This window comes from Phoxinus phoxinus, assembly GCF_949152265.1.
Source record: "Phoxinus phoxinus genome assembly, chromosome: 10".
Classification (NCBI taxonomy): Eukaryota; Metazoa; Chordata; class Actinopteri; order Cypriniformes; family Leuciscidae; genus Phoxinus; species Phoxinus phoxinus.
This window is the reverse complement of record NC_136885.1, coordinates 17,107,413-17,121,987: the sequence shown is the minus strand read 5'-3', so window position 1 is coordinate 17,121,987 and position 14,575 is coordinate 17,107,413. Positions and strand designations below refer to the sequence as shown.

The 14,575-nt window shown below is 35.8% G+C and overlaps 2 protein-coding genes across 2 annotated transcripts; one reads left to right on the top strand and one right to left on the bottom strand.

The window, feature by feature from the left end:
• Positions 1–5,508: 5,508 nt before the first annotated feature.
• aicda (activation-induced cytidine deaminase) lies at positions 5,509–6,710 on the top strand (the record flags this gene model as incomplete). Its single annotated transcript, XM_079626740.1, has 4 exons — positions 5,509–5,688; positions 5,815–6,094; positions 6,202–6,317; positions 6,578–6,710. The coding sequence occupies 4 exons, from the start codon at positions 5,509–5,511 to the stop codon at positions 6,626–6,628; spliced, it is 627 nt and encodes a 208-aa protein (XP_079482866.1). The 3' UTR covers positions 6,629–6,710.
• A 2,678-nt stretch (positions 6,711–9,388) lies between these two features.
• On the bottom strand, positions 9,389–14,256 carry mfap5 (microfibril associated protein 5). The gene is made up of 7 exons (XM_079626579.1): positions 14,168–14,256; positions 12,664–12,746; positions 12,515–12,544; positions 11,548–11,586; positions 11,385–11,472; positions 11,208–11,281; positions 9,389–10,738 (listed from the first exon to the last, which is right to left on the bottom strand). The coding sequence occupies exons 2-7, from the start codon at positions 12,707–12,709 to the stop codon at positions 10,635–10,637; spliced, it is 381 nt and encodes a 126-aa protein (XP_079482705.1). The 5' UTR covers positions 12,710–12,746; positions 14,168–14,256; the 3' UTR covers positions 9,389–10,634.
• Between the last annotated feature and the right edge of the window lie 319 nt (positions 14,257–14,575).

Here is a 14,575-nt window from a genome sequence, read left to right as displayed (position 1 = left end):
TCACCCATCTTTCTATACCAAAATATCTGTGGTTTAGCTGCACTGAAAATGCTCTGATACGTTTCACCAGAAGCAAACCTAGACACGTTGTACAAACTCATTTCAAATTGAGTTCAAACTCATTTCCAGCCCGATTACTTAAAATTTGCTGCAAAACACATAGCAAGTACAGTTAATTCCCGCATGCTACTCTAAATGTGTGTGGGTGGATACAGTTTAGTGATGCTGAGTGTATTTGAAACTAAGAGCTGCTCATGCTGTGTGGTTATCTTAAAACACCAGCTATACCTTAACCACTCACACTACTACCCAACAGCATGTAAGGCTGCCATTCACCACCGGATGTTTATACAGTTCACTGTGTGGTCGGCTCGATGCTCACCTGCAACAGAAAGATGCACTGTCACGTTTAAGGCTTTTGCTGCTAATTTAAACCGGTTTGAATATTGTTCTAAAACCACATCCCTGTGAAAAAGAAGTACACTTTAAAAAGAATACTTAATAGGGAAAAAAAATAGTTTAAAATAATATTCTTTAGTTTAAACTGAATGCAATGTTAATTGCAATTAAATAAAAAATTATTATAGTTTAAATGTATATTAAATGCAATTAACCGACCTTTAGAGGGTGTAGTTCCCTAATTCTGTTTGAAATATGTTTAAAATGTTCTGTCGAATGTCTAAAATATACTTTGATGTAATTTCTATTGAAACGTTTATCTCATGTATTGTTATGATGATGAAGATGCAATTTAGTACATTTAAAATATATTAATTTTAAATATAATGTCAAATAACACTATAGTTCATGTGCTTGTATGTTAGTCAACACATCAAAAGTGCGCTTTTTTAAAACACAACAAAAGATTATTATATGTACTTTAAATTACAACTTTTAATTTTACATGATTAAAGTGCATTTTTTAAAAAGTATATTTAAGTGTGTTAAGAGACGTTTAACACATATGTTGTGTCCCAAATGATGCACTATACACTATGCACTGTATACTGCACTGTGTTCTCAACTGTGTAGTGAACGAATTTTATAAGGTTGTTTTGTCATTGACGGACACTATTTATACTATGAAACGTCAAAGAATAGTGCTTAAGTACACGAATTGGGACCTACTTCCACTGAGATTCTGAAGTAGGCTACGCATTCGATGGTCACTTTACTATCCTGTAAGGACTTAACTGAAGCTGGTAGGTCACATGACAGTTACAAGATGGCGGATGAAGTACGTCTGAATTTCATCGATAATACACATATCCATAGAACATACTTGTTTAACGGCCGTAAAGGAAATTCAAATTTAAATGTAGTACCAGACAGTATGCGATTTCAGACACAGCGATAGTAGTGAAAATATGCTCTCTTGTGTACACTTAAGTGGTATTTTATTGAATTATGATTATATAATCTTAAAGTACAGTTCTTTACAAGTGCACATTCAATACAATTAAGCACACTTTTTTTTACAAAACCATATTTACAAGATGGGACTTTTAACTATTAAAATAGATTTTAAAATAGATATTGAACTAACTAAACAATGTAAAGTGATAAAACATGTTGATAGGCCTGTTGTACTTATTTTTCTGGAAATGACTTTACTGTACACAGTATTATGCACGCTTAGGTTTAAATACAGTTTCAGAATTATTTGAATTGCTTTACCTGAAACCTTTTTCTTTTATCCAACCGTCTTCAGTGGACTCACATTGAGATATATAAATGAATCTACTAGAAGTAGATTCATAACCTTATATTTTTCTTCAGACAGTGCCGTGTCTGTCATGCACATGTACAAATCTAATGTAAAAGCCTATTTTAGTACCAGCCACTAAGCTTTTATGGGCTGCAATTGTGTTAGTCAACTAATGAGCACAATTACTTCATCTTTCCTTTTGGTAGCTTTTGCAAGTCATAGTGGCTGGTTTGTTGTGGAGGAGCTTTTGTTATAATGTACAGAGCAGCTCAGGCAATTGAACACCTGCTATCCCCCTAACTGATGTGTAACTGTTATTGTCGCCAGGAAACAGATGTGAGTTCATGACTCTGGAAAGTAAGTGTGTTTGGAGTTGTGGTTGAGTTTGTCTGCATGATGGGCTTCACTCAGTGTGCGTGTGTGTGTGTGTGTGTGTGTGTGTGTGTGTGTGTGTGTGTGTGTGTGTGTGTGTGTGTGTGTGTGTGTGTGTGTGTGTGTGTGTGTGTGTGTGTGTGTGTGTGTGTGTGTGTGTGTGTGTGTGTGTGTGTGTGTGTGTGTGTGTGTGTGTGTGTGTGTGTGTGTAGGTGGGTGGGTGGGTTTCGGAAAATATGACTTGGCATTTCCGGCCAAGATTCGAATCATTTGTTGTGGCCCTTGACACAATGTGGAGGTCTTCATTACCCACCATCAGCAAGAGACGGAGCAAAGTGGGCTTTGGGTCACCTGTGCGAACCAAACGTAAAAAAATCTGTCATCATTTAGTTCATGTAGTTCTCTCTTCTGCGGAACACATATTTTGAAAAACATTTTAGCTGTTTTTGTCCTTGTCCAATGAAAGTCCAATGGGGTCCAAAACAACATCAGATCCATCTGACTTTCAAAGTATTGACAAAAAAGAACTGAGACTATCTTATTTTGTGCTCCAGAGAAGAAAGAATGCTTGTAACAACATGAAGATGAGTTAATAATGACAGAATTTTCATTCTTGGGCAAACTGGCCTTTTTATAATCATTATTGTCAGTGTATATTATAAGATTTATATTTGTCTTTTCTTGATAATGCACATTAAAGCAAATTATTATCATGAGAAATAAAATCATGAGAATCAACTTTAACGGGAGCAGGACCTACAGTATATTCTTTTCTCTGTTTTCCCATGTTCTACACACATAGCGCATTGTGGTAAGACCTCAGAAAGACTTGTGGTCGGAAGGTAAATCATGGGAGCAGACAGATCTCTTCCAGATGTTCGAATTCAGACATACACTTACACACACTTGAGAGGGAGCTCATCGGGGAGCGGTGATTTCCCTGGCCGCAGAGTGCATGAGAGGGTGAAGTAGAGTGACTGGAGACAGACAAACACACGGGATGCCAACTTTAAAGTCACCAGGAAATAGTCGAAGACAGTTGCAGACGGAAACAAATGAATAAGCACGCAATAGATGTGTTTAACTCTCTTTCCTTAACCAGGCAGATTCACCGGGCCCTCTCGCTACCTGTGCGCTGGTGTGTGTGTGTGTGTGTTTGTGTGAAGGTTAAGTGGCTTTTTTGGAAAAAACCCACTGGGAAGGTCTCTCCAGGGGTTGTGGTGACCTCCTGTAGTAAAACAATTTTTTTTTTTTTTTTTAATTCCCTGTGGGAAAAATTAAACAAGTGGAAAGGGTGCGGATGGAGAAAATCTGAGCAAGAGAGAGAAGGTGTATGGGAGTGTGTGGGTTGTCCTTTGAAATTGTGTGGGAAAAATGAAGCGGAGGGTTCCCTGACTGGGTGCAAGAGATCTGGAATTTTCCAACTGGCTTTGGTTATGCTCTTGGCAGCAATTTCTGACGCACATTCTGGAGCAAAAAGGTTTGAGAACACGTCAAACGTTCAAGAGACTAATATGCGGTTAAGACAAGGTCAAGTGCTATTGTAGAAACTTAAGGAATAAAGGGTTTTAAAAATACATAAAAAATGCTTGCATCCTTCCGTCATGTCAATTCACAATTTAACCTATGCAACGCCTCTTTGCTTTTCTGATTTACACGGCCTTTTGTCAGTGCAACTAAGACTGTAACTCTTTTACATATCTCTTTAAATACCACATACACTGATTATTGAGCCGTGTCACTGTTTAAATTCACCTCACCCACACAAACAGGTTTGAAAAGCATTTTCACCCAATCAGGGACCCTCTTTCTTACAGCTATATGAGTATGTCATAGGTTTTCTATACCTCCCTCTTCCTCTACCCATTTTTAAACTCTCACTGATGTGCCTAAATGAGTTAGCAAGTTTCGACTTTCGGAATGATCAGCAAGCTGGACAGGTAAGTGAAAACAAAACAAGTGATAGTGCGAGACATGGGGGAATTTTTTTGTCTATATGGTGTATGCAGATAAAGCCAACTATCTACCCATCTTTATAAGAGCGTATTAATAAAGGAATAAATCACTGCATTGGTGCATTCAGTTCATGCACTTTAATGACGTGCAAGGGCATTGACCTGTTTTCAGACTTTCTCCAGTTTCAGAAGGTGTAAATTGAAACTGATAGTTATTAGTGTGAATATCTGTGAGTGATTGTGGGAATGATTAGATGCATGTCTATTTTTACATGCACTTGGTTGAGAACCAAGTCTAAACTTAACCGACTACTAATGACTGCAGGTGTCCCAGTCATGCTGAACAATGTGATCATTACAAGATGCTTTAGATGGGACTTTCTAAATTATTCAATTTCTATAGGTGCAAAAGTTCCCTGTGATGTGAAAATATTTTATGATTATATTTAATCTGTGATTAAATTTTAGATTTGTTACATTTGAAAGTAACTAAGACCTATTTTTAGCACAATATTACAGTTTAGAATTTATTATTAATAATGTTTAAAGTTATAATTTTTTTCAATAAAAATCTTTGCAAATACATTGCATTTGCAAATACATTTATTTGAGAATTGGAATTATGTATACAAGACATATTTTCTGAAAATGTATCTTGAATTATGTTTATTCTTTTTTTAAAGACAGAGATATTTTTGCTTGAATTAACCCTCTGGTGCTGTTCGGTAATTTTTGACCGAAAAAAATTATATTTATTTTTTACTTCATTGGAATGGTACGAAACTTGGTAAAGGTTTTGGCATGTGCTGTGTGAACACACACAAACACACAAAAAAAAACATGGACATGATTCGAAAAGGTTAAATGGTCTTGAAAAAACATTGGAAAAATTGGAAATTAATGGGAGGTGAATTTGATCTATTGGAAACGTTTGGTACTGCGCATAAACAAATTATTACTGAAAGCTAATTTTTTGAGATATCAACTTAAATTTTGGAACACTACTTGTTTAGATTCATGGCTTTGATTTTCTTAAAGTTTTAGAGTAAAACATGTATATATTTCATATAAAAATTTTATATTTTTTTGTGTGCATTTTTTCTAAATGTAAAGTGTATAACTTTTTTCAAGTTCACTTCATCTGCCACGTGTCGTGTTTAAAAAGATACCAAATTTAAGTCTGTGCTCCAAAGCATTTAAGATCTATGACAGTTTAAGTTGGAAATTTCCTTTTCAGGAATATGCTCAAAAAGTGAATAAAGGGATTATAACTACTATATAAGTATAATTTACTACAATAAAATCCCCTAAAAATACAAAATATTAAATTGTTGAACTAAAATATAGTAGAATCATTTCATTGAAAATTCGACACGCGAACAGAACCAGAGGGTTAAAAAAAAGATGTTTGCAGTGTGTACTCCATTATCTATTTTTAATAACAAATGTGATGCAAATGAATAACAGAGTGTCATGTTTTACTGTAGTGTGCTCATGACCCAGAAGAAATTCATCTTCCATTATAAGAATGTGCGCTGGGCCCGAGGGAGACATGAGACGTACCTTTGTTTTGTAGTAAAGAGACGCACGGGCCCAGACTCCCTCTCCTTTGACTTCGGACACCTGCGCAATCGCACCGGCTGCCATGTAGAAGTGAGGGGGACCATGAACTGATAATGAGAAAAGATATTATCATAAAGGCATTATTATACAGTTAATAACTTTCCTCTTACTCTCTCTTTCTCCATCTGTAACCTTTATCTCCTGTTCCATCTCAAGCTGCTCTTTCTGCGTCACTTGGGTGCGTTGTGTCCGGGCCTGTGTGGTTCCAGTGTGGACGGTGCGAGAATATGTTACTCAGTGACCTGGTTCTGCTCCTGGTCGCCCTGCTCGAAATGCGCTCAACAACTTGCCCACTTCCTGTCGCAGACGCCCAACCTGCGTCTGAGAATCTTTGTGTCACGCCTTTACTTCTGTGATGAAGAGGACAGCCTGGAGAGGGAAGGACTGCGACACTTGAAGAGGGCAGGAGTGCAGATCTCTGTGATGACGTATAAAGGTAAATGGGGGGAGGGAACAAAGGGGGGCGTGGTTAATGTTTATGATGCAATGTGACAAATGACATGCCACACTCCTGTCCTTTATTAGATTCTGTTCTGTTTTTAGACTATTTCTACTGCTGGCAAACATTTGTTGCACGGAGAGAGAGGAGATTTAAAGCCTGGGATGACCTTCAGCAAAACTCTGTCCGACTCATTCGAAAACTCAATCGGATCCTGCAGGTTACAAATTTAACAATCTTAATACGACCTTGACATTAAATTACAAGATTATAATGAATACTAACTAAATTAAATCATATCACTCTGGCTATATGAGCTGACACTGATGTGGCCATTTAATATTTAGTCATTAAGAAAGAGCCCCACTTTACTTGTATTCACTTTATTTAACGGTAGCTTTTGTGGTAAATATTTGACGAGGTCAGAGGTCATGGTATATTTGTCAGTGCTAAATGACTTGCTTTCTTTTTTCACTGTAGCCCTGCGAGACTGAGGATCTGAGGGATGTTTTTACTCTACTCGGGCTATGATCACAAATATGAAATTCACAAATCAATGAACACTGAGATATGAACCGACTGTGATGAAGAGAAATGGTGCTGTATTTCCTGAGACTTGAATCATTTGACTTGAATTTGACCTGATCTTGTACTGTATGTATAGCATTAATGTGGTTATTTTGGATGTCAAAATAAAAGCTGTTATTTGGCATTACAATTTTATCTGTGACAATCCAGTATTATTTTTTAGTAAATAAAAAGACATGTCTGTCTGTGGAATACATGTTTCATTCACTTAAATACATTAAACTCACTGAAATAAATGTAGGCCTATACAATTATTCAGCAAGGAAGCAAATATATTTAAAATACTACAAAAGATTCATATTTTAAATAAATGTAGTTCTTTTGGCCTTTTTATTCATCAAAGAGTCCTGGAAAAACATATCATGATTTCCACAAAAATATTAAGAAGAAACATTGATAAGAATTTAACATTAATAATTGCAAATAAAGCGTTTTGCCCGTTCATTTACACAAAAATGCCATTTTGTGTTACTGAAATCTCCAAGTAAACAACTAAAATGTGACGTGTTTCTTCACATCGCCAACTACTGGCCTGGCATTGATAATACAGCCTTTTTAGTCATTTTCGCAGATCCGTGTGAACCGGGATCGTTTTGACAGCATTGTTGTCTCTTTTTTAGTAGCCTATAAACATACCCGACCTAAGACACGGAAAACCAGGATACAAGGGCTCAGAGTTGCAGGGTAACATTGAACATAACACTTTGCCATGAAAGAGTGAAAACATATGCAGGTTAACCAGATAATGAGACAAAGGTGGAAGTGATCAAACGATTATGAGTCCAGGCAAAGGGTTATGGGAATTGAAGTTCATTATGGGAAAGCAAGGGAGTCGGGAGGAGTGCCCTCTGGTGGAGATCATGGGCACTCCAGCTGGTGGGTGTAACAATTAGAATGATTACTGGAGGATCCTGGAGAAGACTGGAGTAATGATGAAGAAAATTCAGCTTTGCCATCACAGCAATACATTGCATTTTAAAAAATATTAAAACATAAAACCCTAATTTAAATTGTAATAATATATTTTATAACGCTGCGTCTTTTTAAACTTTATTTTGATAAAATAAATGCAGCCTTAGCGACCATAAGAAACTTTTTTAAATCTTACGGCAGTGTACGTCATTGACAGAGGCTGATTTGGTGTTGTCTTACCTCGGTACAGCAGGCATTTTGCCAGATTATTGTTTAAATGACAAAACTTTTTTTATGTACGGTATTTAACTTAAGTTAACTGCAATTAAGGCCTGGTTTCACAGACGGGGCTTAGTTCAATTAGGACATTTATAGCTTTTATAAACGTGCCTTAGAAAAAAAACATTACTGGTGTGAATCTTGAGACAAAACAATGGAACTAAGTATTTTAAGATATGTCAGTGCAAGTTGCTTTTAAAACAGCTCATACATGCATTTTAGTCTGGGACTATATATTAAGCCTTGTCTTTGAAACCAGGGGTAAAAGTTTGCTGAATATTTCATTGTCCCACCAACATTAAAATGAAATGTGCAAGTATATAACTTTGAACATCAGTAATGATAATTTGAATGGCTTTGCAATGTAAGTATCATAACAATGTAGCCTATTGTAACGGTTAAGCTCAGTCTTGGTTTCATTTTCACTGTGATCTGTTCCTGTTTTGCCTGACTTATTCCTCTAGTTAGTTTTCTTTTGTTCTCATTCCCCCCCCCCCCCCCCCACTAGTTAGTTTCCATGGTTATTCATTCATTTTATGATTAATTCTATCACACCTGACAAACTGATAGGATCAGTTTCCTATGTGCATTTAAGCCTTTCAGTTCTTTTGTGTTCATTTTCTGGTGTTGTTTTCACAGTTACGCTGCTACTCTGTTTGGAATATTGCCTTTGTTTTCATTTATGAAACCATTTTTTTTTTTTTTTGCATGCTAACCTTCTTCTTTGTAGACCAAAACGTGATGCCGGTGTAAATTTATGAATATGGTAGTAGCCTATTTATTTTTTATACCATTTTTATAACAGGGGGTCACTGCTCCACCAATAGCCTAGATGTATATAGGCCTATATATGGCTCCACACACGAAGAGGTCTTTGGCAGGAGGTTGAAGATTTAAGACCCATCCTAACATCCTAATTTTACCAAATTGGGTAAACTCAGTAATAATGAAATTCTTATAAACCGCAGTTGTTTACACAGCGTATACATCATGTGTATTGTTGAGGCCGGTATGTAGGCTACTGTGTGGGCGACTAGTGCAACATTTTTATGCAGTTCTGCCCACACTTTCTCAAGTTTATCAACATTTCTTGATTCTGGACAGTGAGTGGACAGTGACCATATGTTGCTTTCTTGAAACATCCCTGCTTTAAAAATCCAGCATAAACCAGCAGGGGTTGGGAATTCACAATGTAGACACACACACACACACACACACACACACACACGCACGCACGCACGCACGCACGCACACACACACGCATTTCACATTTTCACATTTTATATTTCAGGGACCTATAGCCTACAGTAAATGTTCCCTCTGTATCCATGTTTCTCTTGTGTCCAGTAGAGGGATTTGTTTCACATCTATGTTGTTGTGGAAACCATGTGACTCAATTGCATTGTGCTCTGAGTCTGGATCGAATGGCAAGTGAAAGAGTTCTTCATCCAGATTGAAAGACTGTCGTTTTGTCTCATGAATATAATGTACGGAACTAGGCCTAAACACTGCGGGTGTAGAAAGGTACAAATTATTTATTTATACAGCATTTCCGGTGATAATGATTTCAAAAACGGGAAGAAGAGAAAGACAATTTCGCAAGGAACAAAAAAAAAAAAAAAAACATTTCTGTCTTCCATCTGTTTACATATCAGTAGGCCTAAACATATTGTCGACATATTGTCTCAAAAATGTGTTATTCATGGCCACAGTGAGATCAGTAAACCATTTCAGGCACCATGCCCAGGCCATAAATCGAAACATGACATCAATTCTATTATTTATCTCCACTTATCAAAACAAATAATTACTCAGAGAATACACTTGTATCACAGATGTTTTGTTTCCCGGACAGGTCTTGTGTTCATTCATATAGCAAGTTGCTTTCTGCAAGTCTTTTTTTATCATGTCTGTCGCCCCCTACTGTTTGATCTGTCTATAACATTGATACTACATGCAAATTGTCCTCTTTGTTGTGCTAAAAAGTCACCATGAAATCAAAATTGACCATTCTTATTTTTTTAAAGATTAATACGTCAAGTTATTTTCCCCCTGTGTATTAACTTAATAAATAGGGTAACAAAGTAAATAGGGATAATAGGAATAAATTTTGATTTCATGACGACTTTAAAAGATTAGTGATTTATCCGTGCTCATTTTTTCTCAATTCATGATTTTATATGATTATGATATCTGTTCTGGTAGTTTTCTATAATAACAGGTTATCCTAAAATGAAATCCCATGGTAAACACAACAATTACATCCTGACTTATAAAACAGGAAAGTCCAAAACAAATTAGTCTGATCTTTGAGAGTAAAACATTAATTCTGAAACATATTAAACATATAAACATTTTTATTTGCTATTGTGGATGTTGTCTTTTACTTACAGTGGTTGGTGTGGAAATATACAGTAGCCTATACTAGAAGAATATAAAGCTCATATAGTGGTTATACAGTGGGCTTCTTTAACATTCAGCACCAGAGCTGTGCATTGTCATGCCCTTTGTGATCCTATAAAAATACAATCTTAAAACTAAAACGCTGAGACATTCAACCAAGCTTATCAGTTCCAAGCACAAACTTTAAAATGAAAAAAATGAAAAAAGTGATGTTGAATGATTATGACCAGTAATGATTGAGTCCGCTTCATTTGTTTTAGGAACACAATATAAAAAAATTCAACATCCAGATTTATATAGTTGTATTTGTTGGAACTAGAACTCTCTTCTTTTTCTCTCTGACTTTGTCAGGCCTTTAGACCTTGCTTGCCCAGTTTTTGGGGTAGCCACGGCGACAGTGTCTCTTAGTTGTCCTCTTTTGGCGCCTTGGCCACCCAGATTTCTCTCGACAAAGTTCAGCTGAAAGAGAAAGAGAGAGAGAGAGAGAGAGAGAGAGAGAGAGAGAGAGAGTACTTACCACCACAAGATTGTGTTTTTATTTTGGATCAAATAAATGCAGAAAATACAAAATTCAACTAATCTTTAAGTCAGTTTAATGTCATTTAAGTTGAAATGACTTAAACATCCAAGCTGATTGTACTTAAAAATTTAAGGCAACAACTTTTTCCAGTGCAGTTTTGCTTTTCAAGTAAATTACTTTTAATATTGTTGATATTTAAAAAAATGTTTTACTTCGAAACAACACAAATATTGGTTAAAAGATTATGTTTGCAGAGAAGTCTTTAATGTTTACCAGCAAAAAAGAGAGCGAGAGAGAGAGAGAGAGGGGGTAATACACTATATCATAACAATATAACAAGATGGTCCATTTAAAAAACATAAGTTCCTATTCACATCACGTTCTGTAACTTGTTTCTGAGTGTCTCACCCATCAGGATCTCGTCTTGCTGGCACACGGTCCTCACACAGATCTCCTTGTTGATCACATAGACTCTTGGAAGACTGGAGGAAACAGATGTCATTTATTTCACAGGCACCATGTCAAATACAAATCTCGTATGTTCAGCAGAGAATGTCACCAGGAAAGAGAGTTCTGCGTAGTCACCTGTAGAGACAGAGAGATTGGATACATCTCTTTACCGGTCGATGAACCGAGTACATCCTGGTGCAGGGGTATGTTTCCTCTCTGCAGTCTGTGGGACAGAAGCAAGACTGTTATTGTCTTCATACAAATGGCGTACTCGCATATACTGTATATACAAACTCACCTGGTGGTGGCAAAGCAGAAACATCAATTTCCTGTATTTCTGGCAAGAAAAAGAAAAACACAGCAAACTAAAAGCGTGTACGGGAGATCTTATCACGCTTTTGACTCAGGGTAGGTTTATTTTTGAAACAAAGTCAAGACACTTTAATACTTTAAGTACTTTAAGTCTTGGCTACAAAAACGCTAAAGAACATTTCTGCGTTATGACCAAAGAAAAAGATACAGTTCATTAAATGGGCGAGTTGCCACAACAAGGACTTTTGAGGCTGTATGAGAAGAATACCTTTTTTGAAATATGATTTATAGAAATAATTAATAAAATACTTTATCTTTAGACTAGAGAGCCATTTACTACAAACAAAAGTTCTCATCCTTTTTTTTATTTACTAAAACTAAGAGTGGCATTACAAATGAATGAAATATGTATATATTTATATAAATATTACAAACTAGGCTATATTTATAACAAAAATATTTAACTAAAATGATTAAATAAAATATATAAATAATCTTTCTGAATGTTCTTTAGGGTTTACACTTTTTATTACCAATGAATTGATATGACTTTTATAGTAATTTGTGATTTACTTACAAATAGCCATTTCTACCAGATTAAATATTTTTATAGGTTGACATAACTCTAAATAAATATAGACGTTCATTATAAATATTTTCTTGATTTTTTTTCTTGATTGATTTTCTTGATTTATTATTACTTTTTAGACTTTTGGTCAAAAATAACAATACATTAAAATGATTGTAAAGCACTACTTATTCATGAAACAGCAAAAAATAAATAAATTAAATGCTAAAATAAAACATGACAACTTGCCCCTGACACACACACACACACACACACACACACACACACACACACACACACACACACACACACACACACACACACACACACACACACACACACACACACACACACACACACACACACATACACACACACAGATTACCAGCTTGTTGTGCCCGGACAGTAACAAGTACTGTGAGAGAAAAAGAGAAAAAAAGCAGAAAAGTTTTGTTGGCTGGGCATTCAAAAGGAATCATTCATTCATATTAATTAAATGAATTGGCTTCTGTTTGGTTGTTTTGATGAACTTACCAAAGAGACAACAGCATAGCAGCACAGAGACTGGATAGCTGCCCATCTTTCAGGGTCTTTACGGGGTCCGATCACAGCTCAGCCTGGAGAAAGAGAGAGCATCAACGGTTATGAGCATGTTTATCATAACAACCCCCAAATAGCTTTCAGAGTATTCCAAACTAAAGTGGATGGTATGGAAGACTGTTTCCCCTTCAAGGTAAAAAATAAGATAAATAAAGATTATAAGGTTATTGTTAAGATAAAGTAAGAATTAATACATTACCATCCAAAAGTTTAGGGTCAGTAAAATTATTTTTGAAAGAATTTTCTTATGCTTACCAAGACTGCATTTATTTGATAAAATACAGTAAAAATTATAATATTGTGAAATATTATTGCAATTTAAAAGAAGTGTTTTCTATTTGAATATATTTTAAATTTTAGCTGAATTTTCCGCATCATTATTCCAGTCTTCAGTGTCACATGATCCTTCAGAAATCATTCTAATATGCTAATTTGCTGCCCAAGAAATTTCCTTTTATTATCAGTGTTGTGCATAACTTCATATTTTTGTGGACATTTGTGATTATTTTCCCCCCCAGGATTTTTTGATGTTTAGAAAGTCAAAAGAACAGCATTTATTATTTATACCCTATTTTTTGGGGGGAATTTTGTTTAGAGAAACCTTTCAGCCCAGTCACTATGTATCCGTGTGCCGGCAGAACAGATTTTCTCTTTAGTAGGCCCTGTTGTTAACACTTTAAGAGTCACCATGCACTTCCAAAATACATCCATTTATAGGCATCCTCGAAAGACTTGGACAAAATATATCAATTCTAAAAGAATTCTGTCTGAGAAGGCAGACCAACCTAGATTTCCATTTGCCTCTGACTCATGCAGATTCTCATTTATTGATGTCACAGAACATAAGTTCTCTGTTCTCAATCACTCATTAAAGATATCAGTTACAGCTGTTCCATCCGTCCAGCTTTGTCCGTTTCCTTGTCTCTCCCCAAGTCTTTTCCTCTAAGCCTGTATTTCTCTGTGTCCAAGACATGAGCTCACACTAAAGAATGTGCATTCCCACCCCTCCCAGTGGACCCAACAAAATCACACACACACACGCATGCTTACATACACACACAGATGCATAAAATCACACAAACTCATACATAAACACATTTGCACTTGCATTCCCTCAGACCATAGTTTCGCCTGAAGGATCAATTCCATATTCATAAACTGACAACTCAAATGTAGAGTGCATGCATCAACACACAGTAAACACTCACATTCTGCATTCTTTTTCATTTAAAGTGTGTATTTCTTATACCGCTGCATATTTTTTCAAGAGTAATGTGCATTTTTACATATTCATCTCATTAACATTCTTGACTACCCGCATTCTGAATGCATATCTTCTGTTTTACTGTGTGCATGTTAAAAGCAATGACCAGATGATGTTATATGATGATGGTAATGATGTAATATTCTAAATAGAATTTCTTTTCATTATACTTACAAATTTCCAATCCTCTGTTGCTCCTTGTGTTTTTCTGAATCCTTTGGCTTTTACTTTCCCCTCCCTTTCTCTTCCCTCCCCTCAATATCCCTCCGCTTGTCTCTCTCTCTCTATTGGTCATTCGCTCTTCCCATTTTAATCCAAATTTTGGAGTTATAGCCCTTATAGATAAAATGGTTTTATATATTTTTAAAAATGTTATAGGGGCTTGACCTTATCATTTGGTCTTGGGCCCTGTTTGGCAGTCCTGCATGGGTGATTTAGATTTTTGTGTTCTCAACCAGAATATATATATATATATAAATTATGTTCTTCAACAATGTCATTCTTTTGTGAGAAATTCCTTGTCGCAAAGAAAAATGCCTATTGATATTAATATTTTCATTCTCTACTGTTCCTACAGTGAAC

Bases quoted from the DNA above. Each gene is read 5' to 3' on its own strand.
- mfap5 (XM_079626579.1), bottom strand. From the start codon at position 12,709: ATGGGCAGCTATCCAGTCTCTGTGCTGCTATGCTGTTGTCTCTTTG. The intron at 11,587-12,514 runs GTAATCTGTGTG...TTTTCTTGCCAG, and splicing joins TGTCCGGGCACAACAAGCTG to AAATACAGGAAATTGATGTT. The intron at 11,282-11,384 runs GTGACTACGCAG...TGTTTCCTCCAG, and splicing joins CAATCTCTCTGTCTCTACAG to TCTTCCAAGAGTCTATGTGA.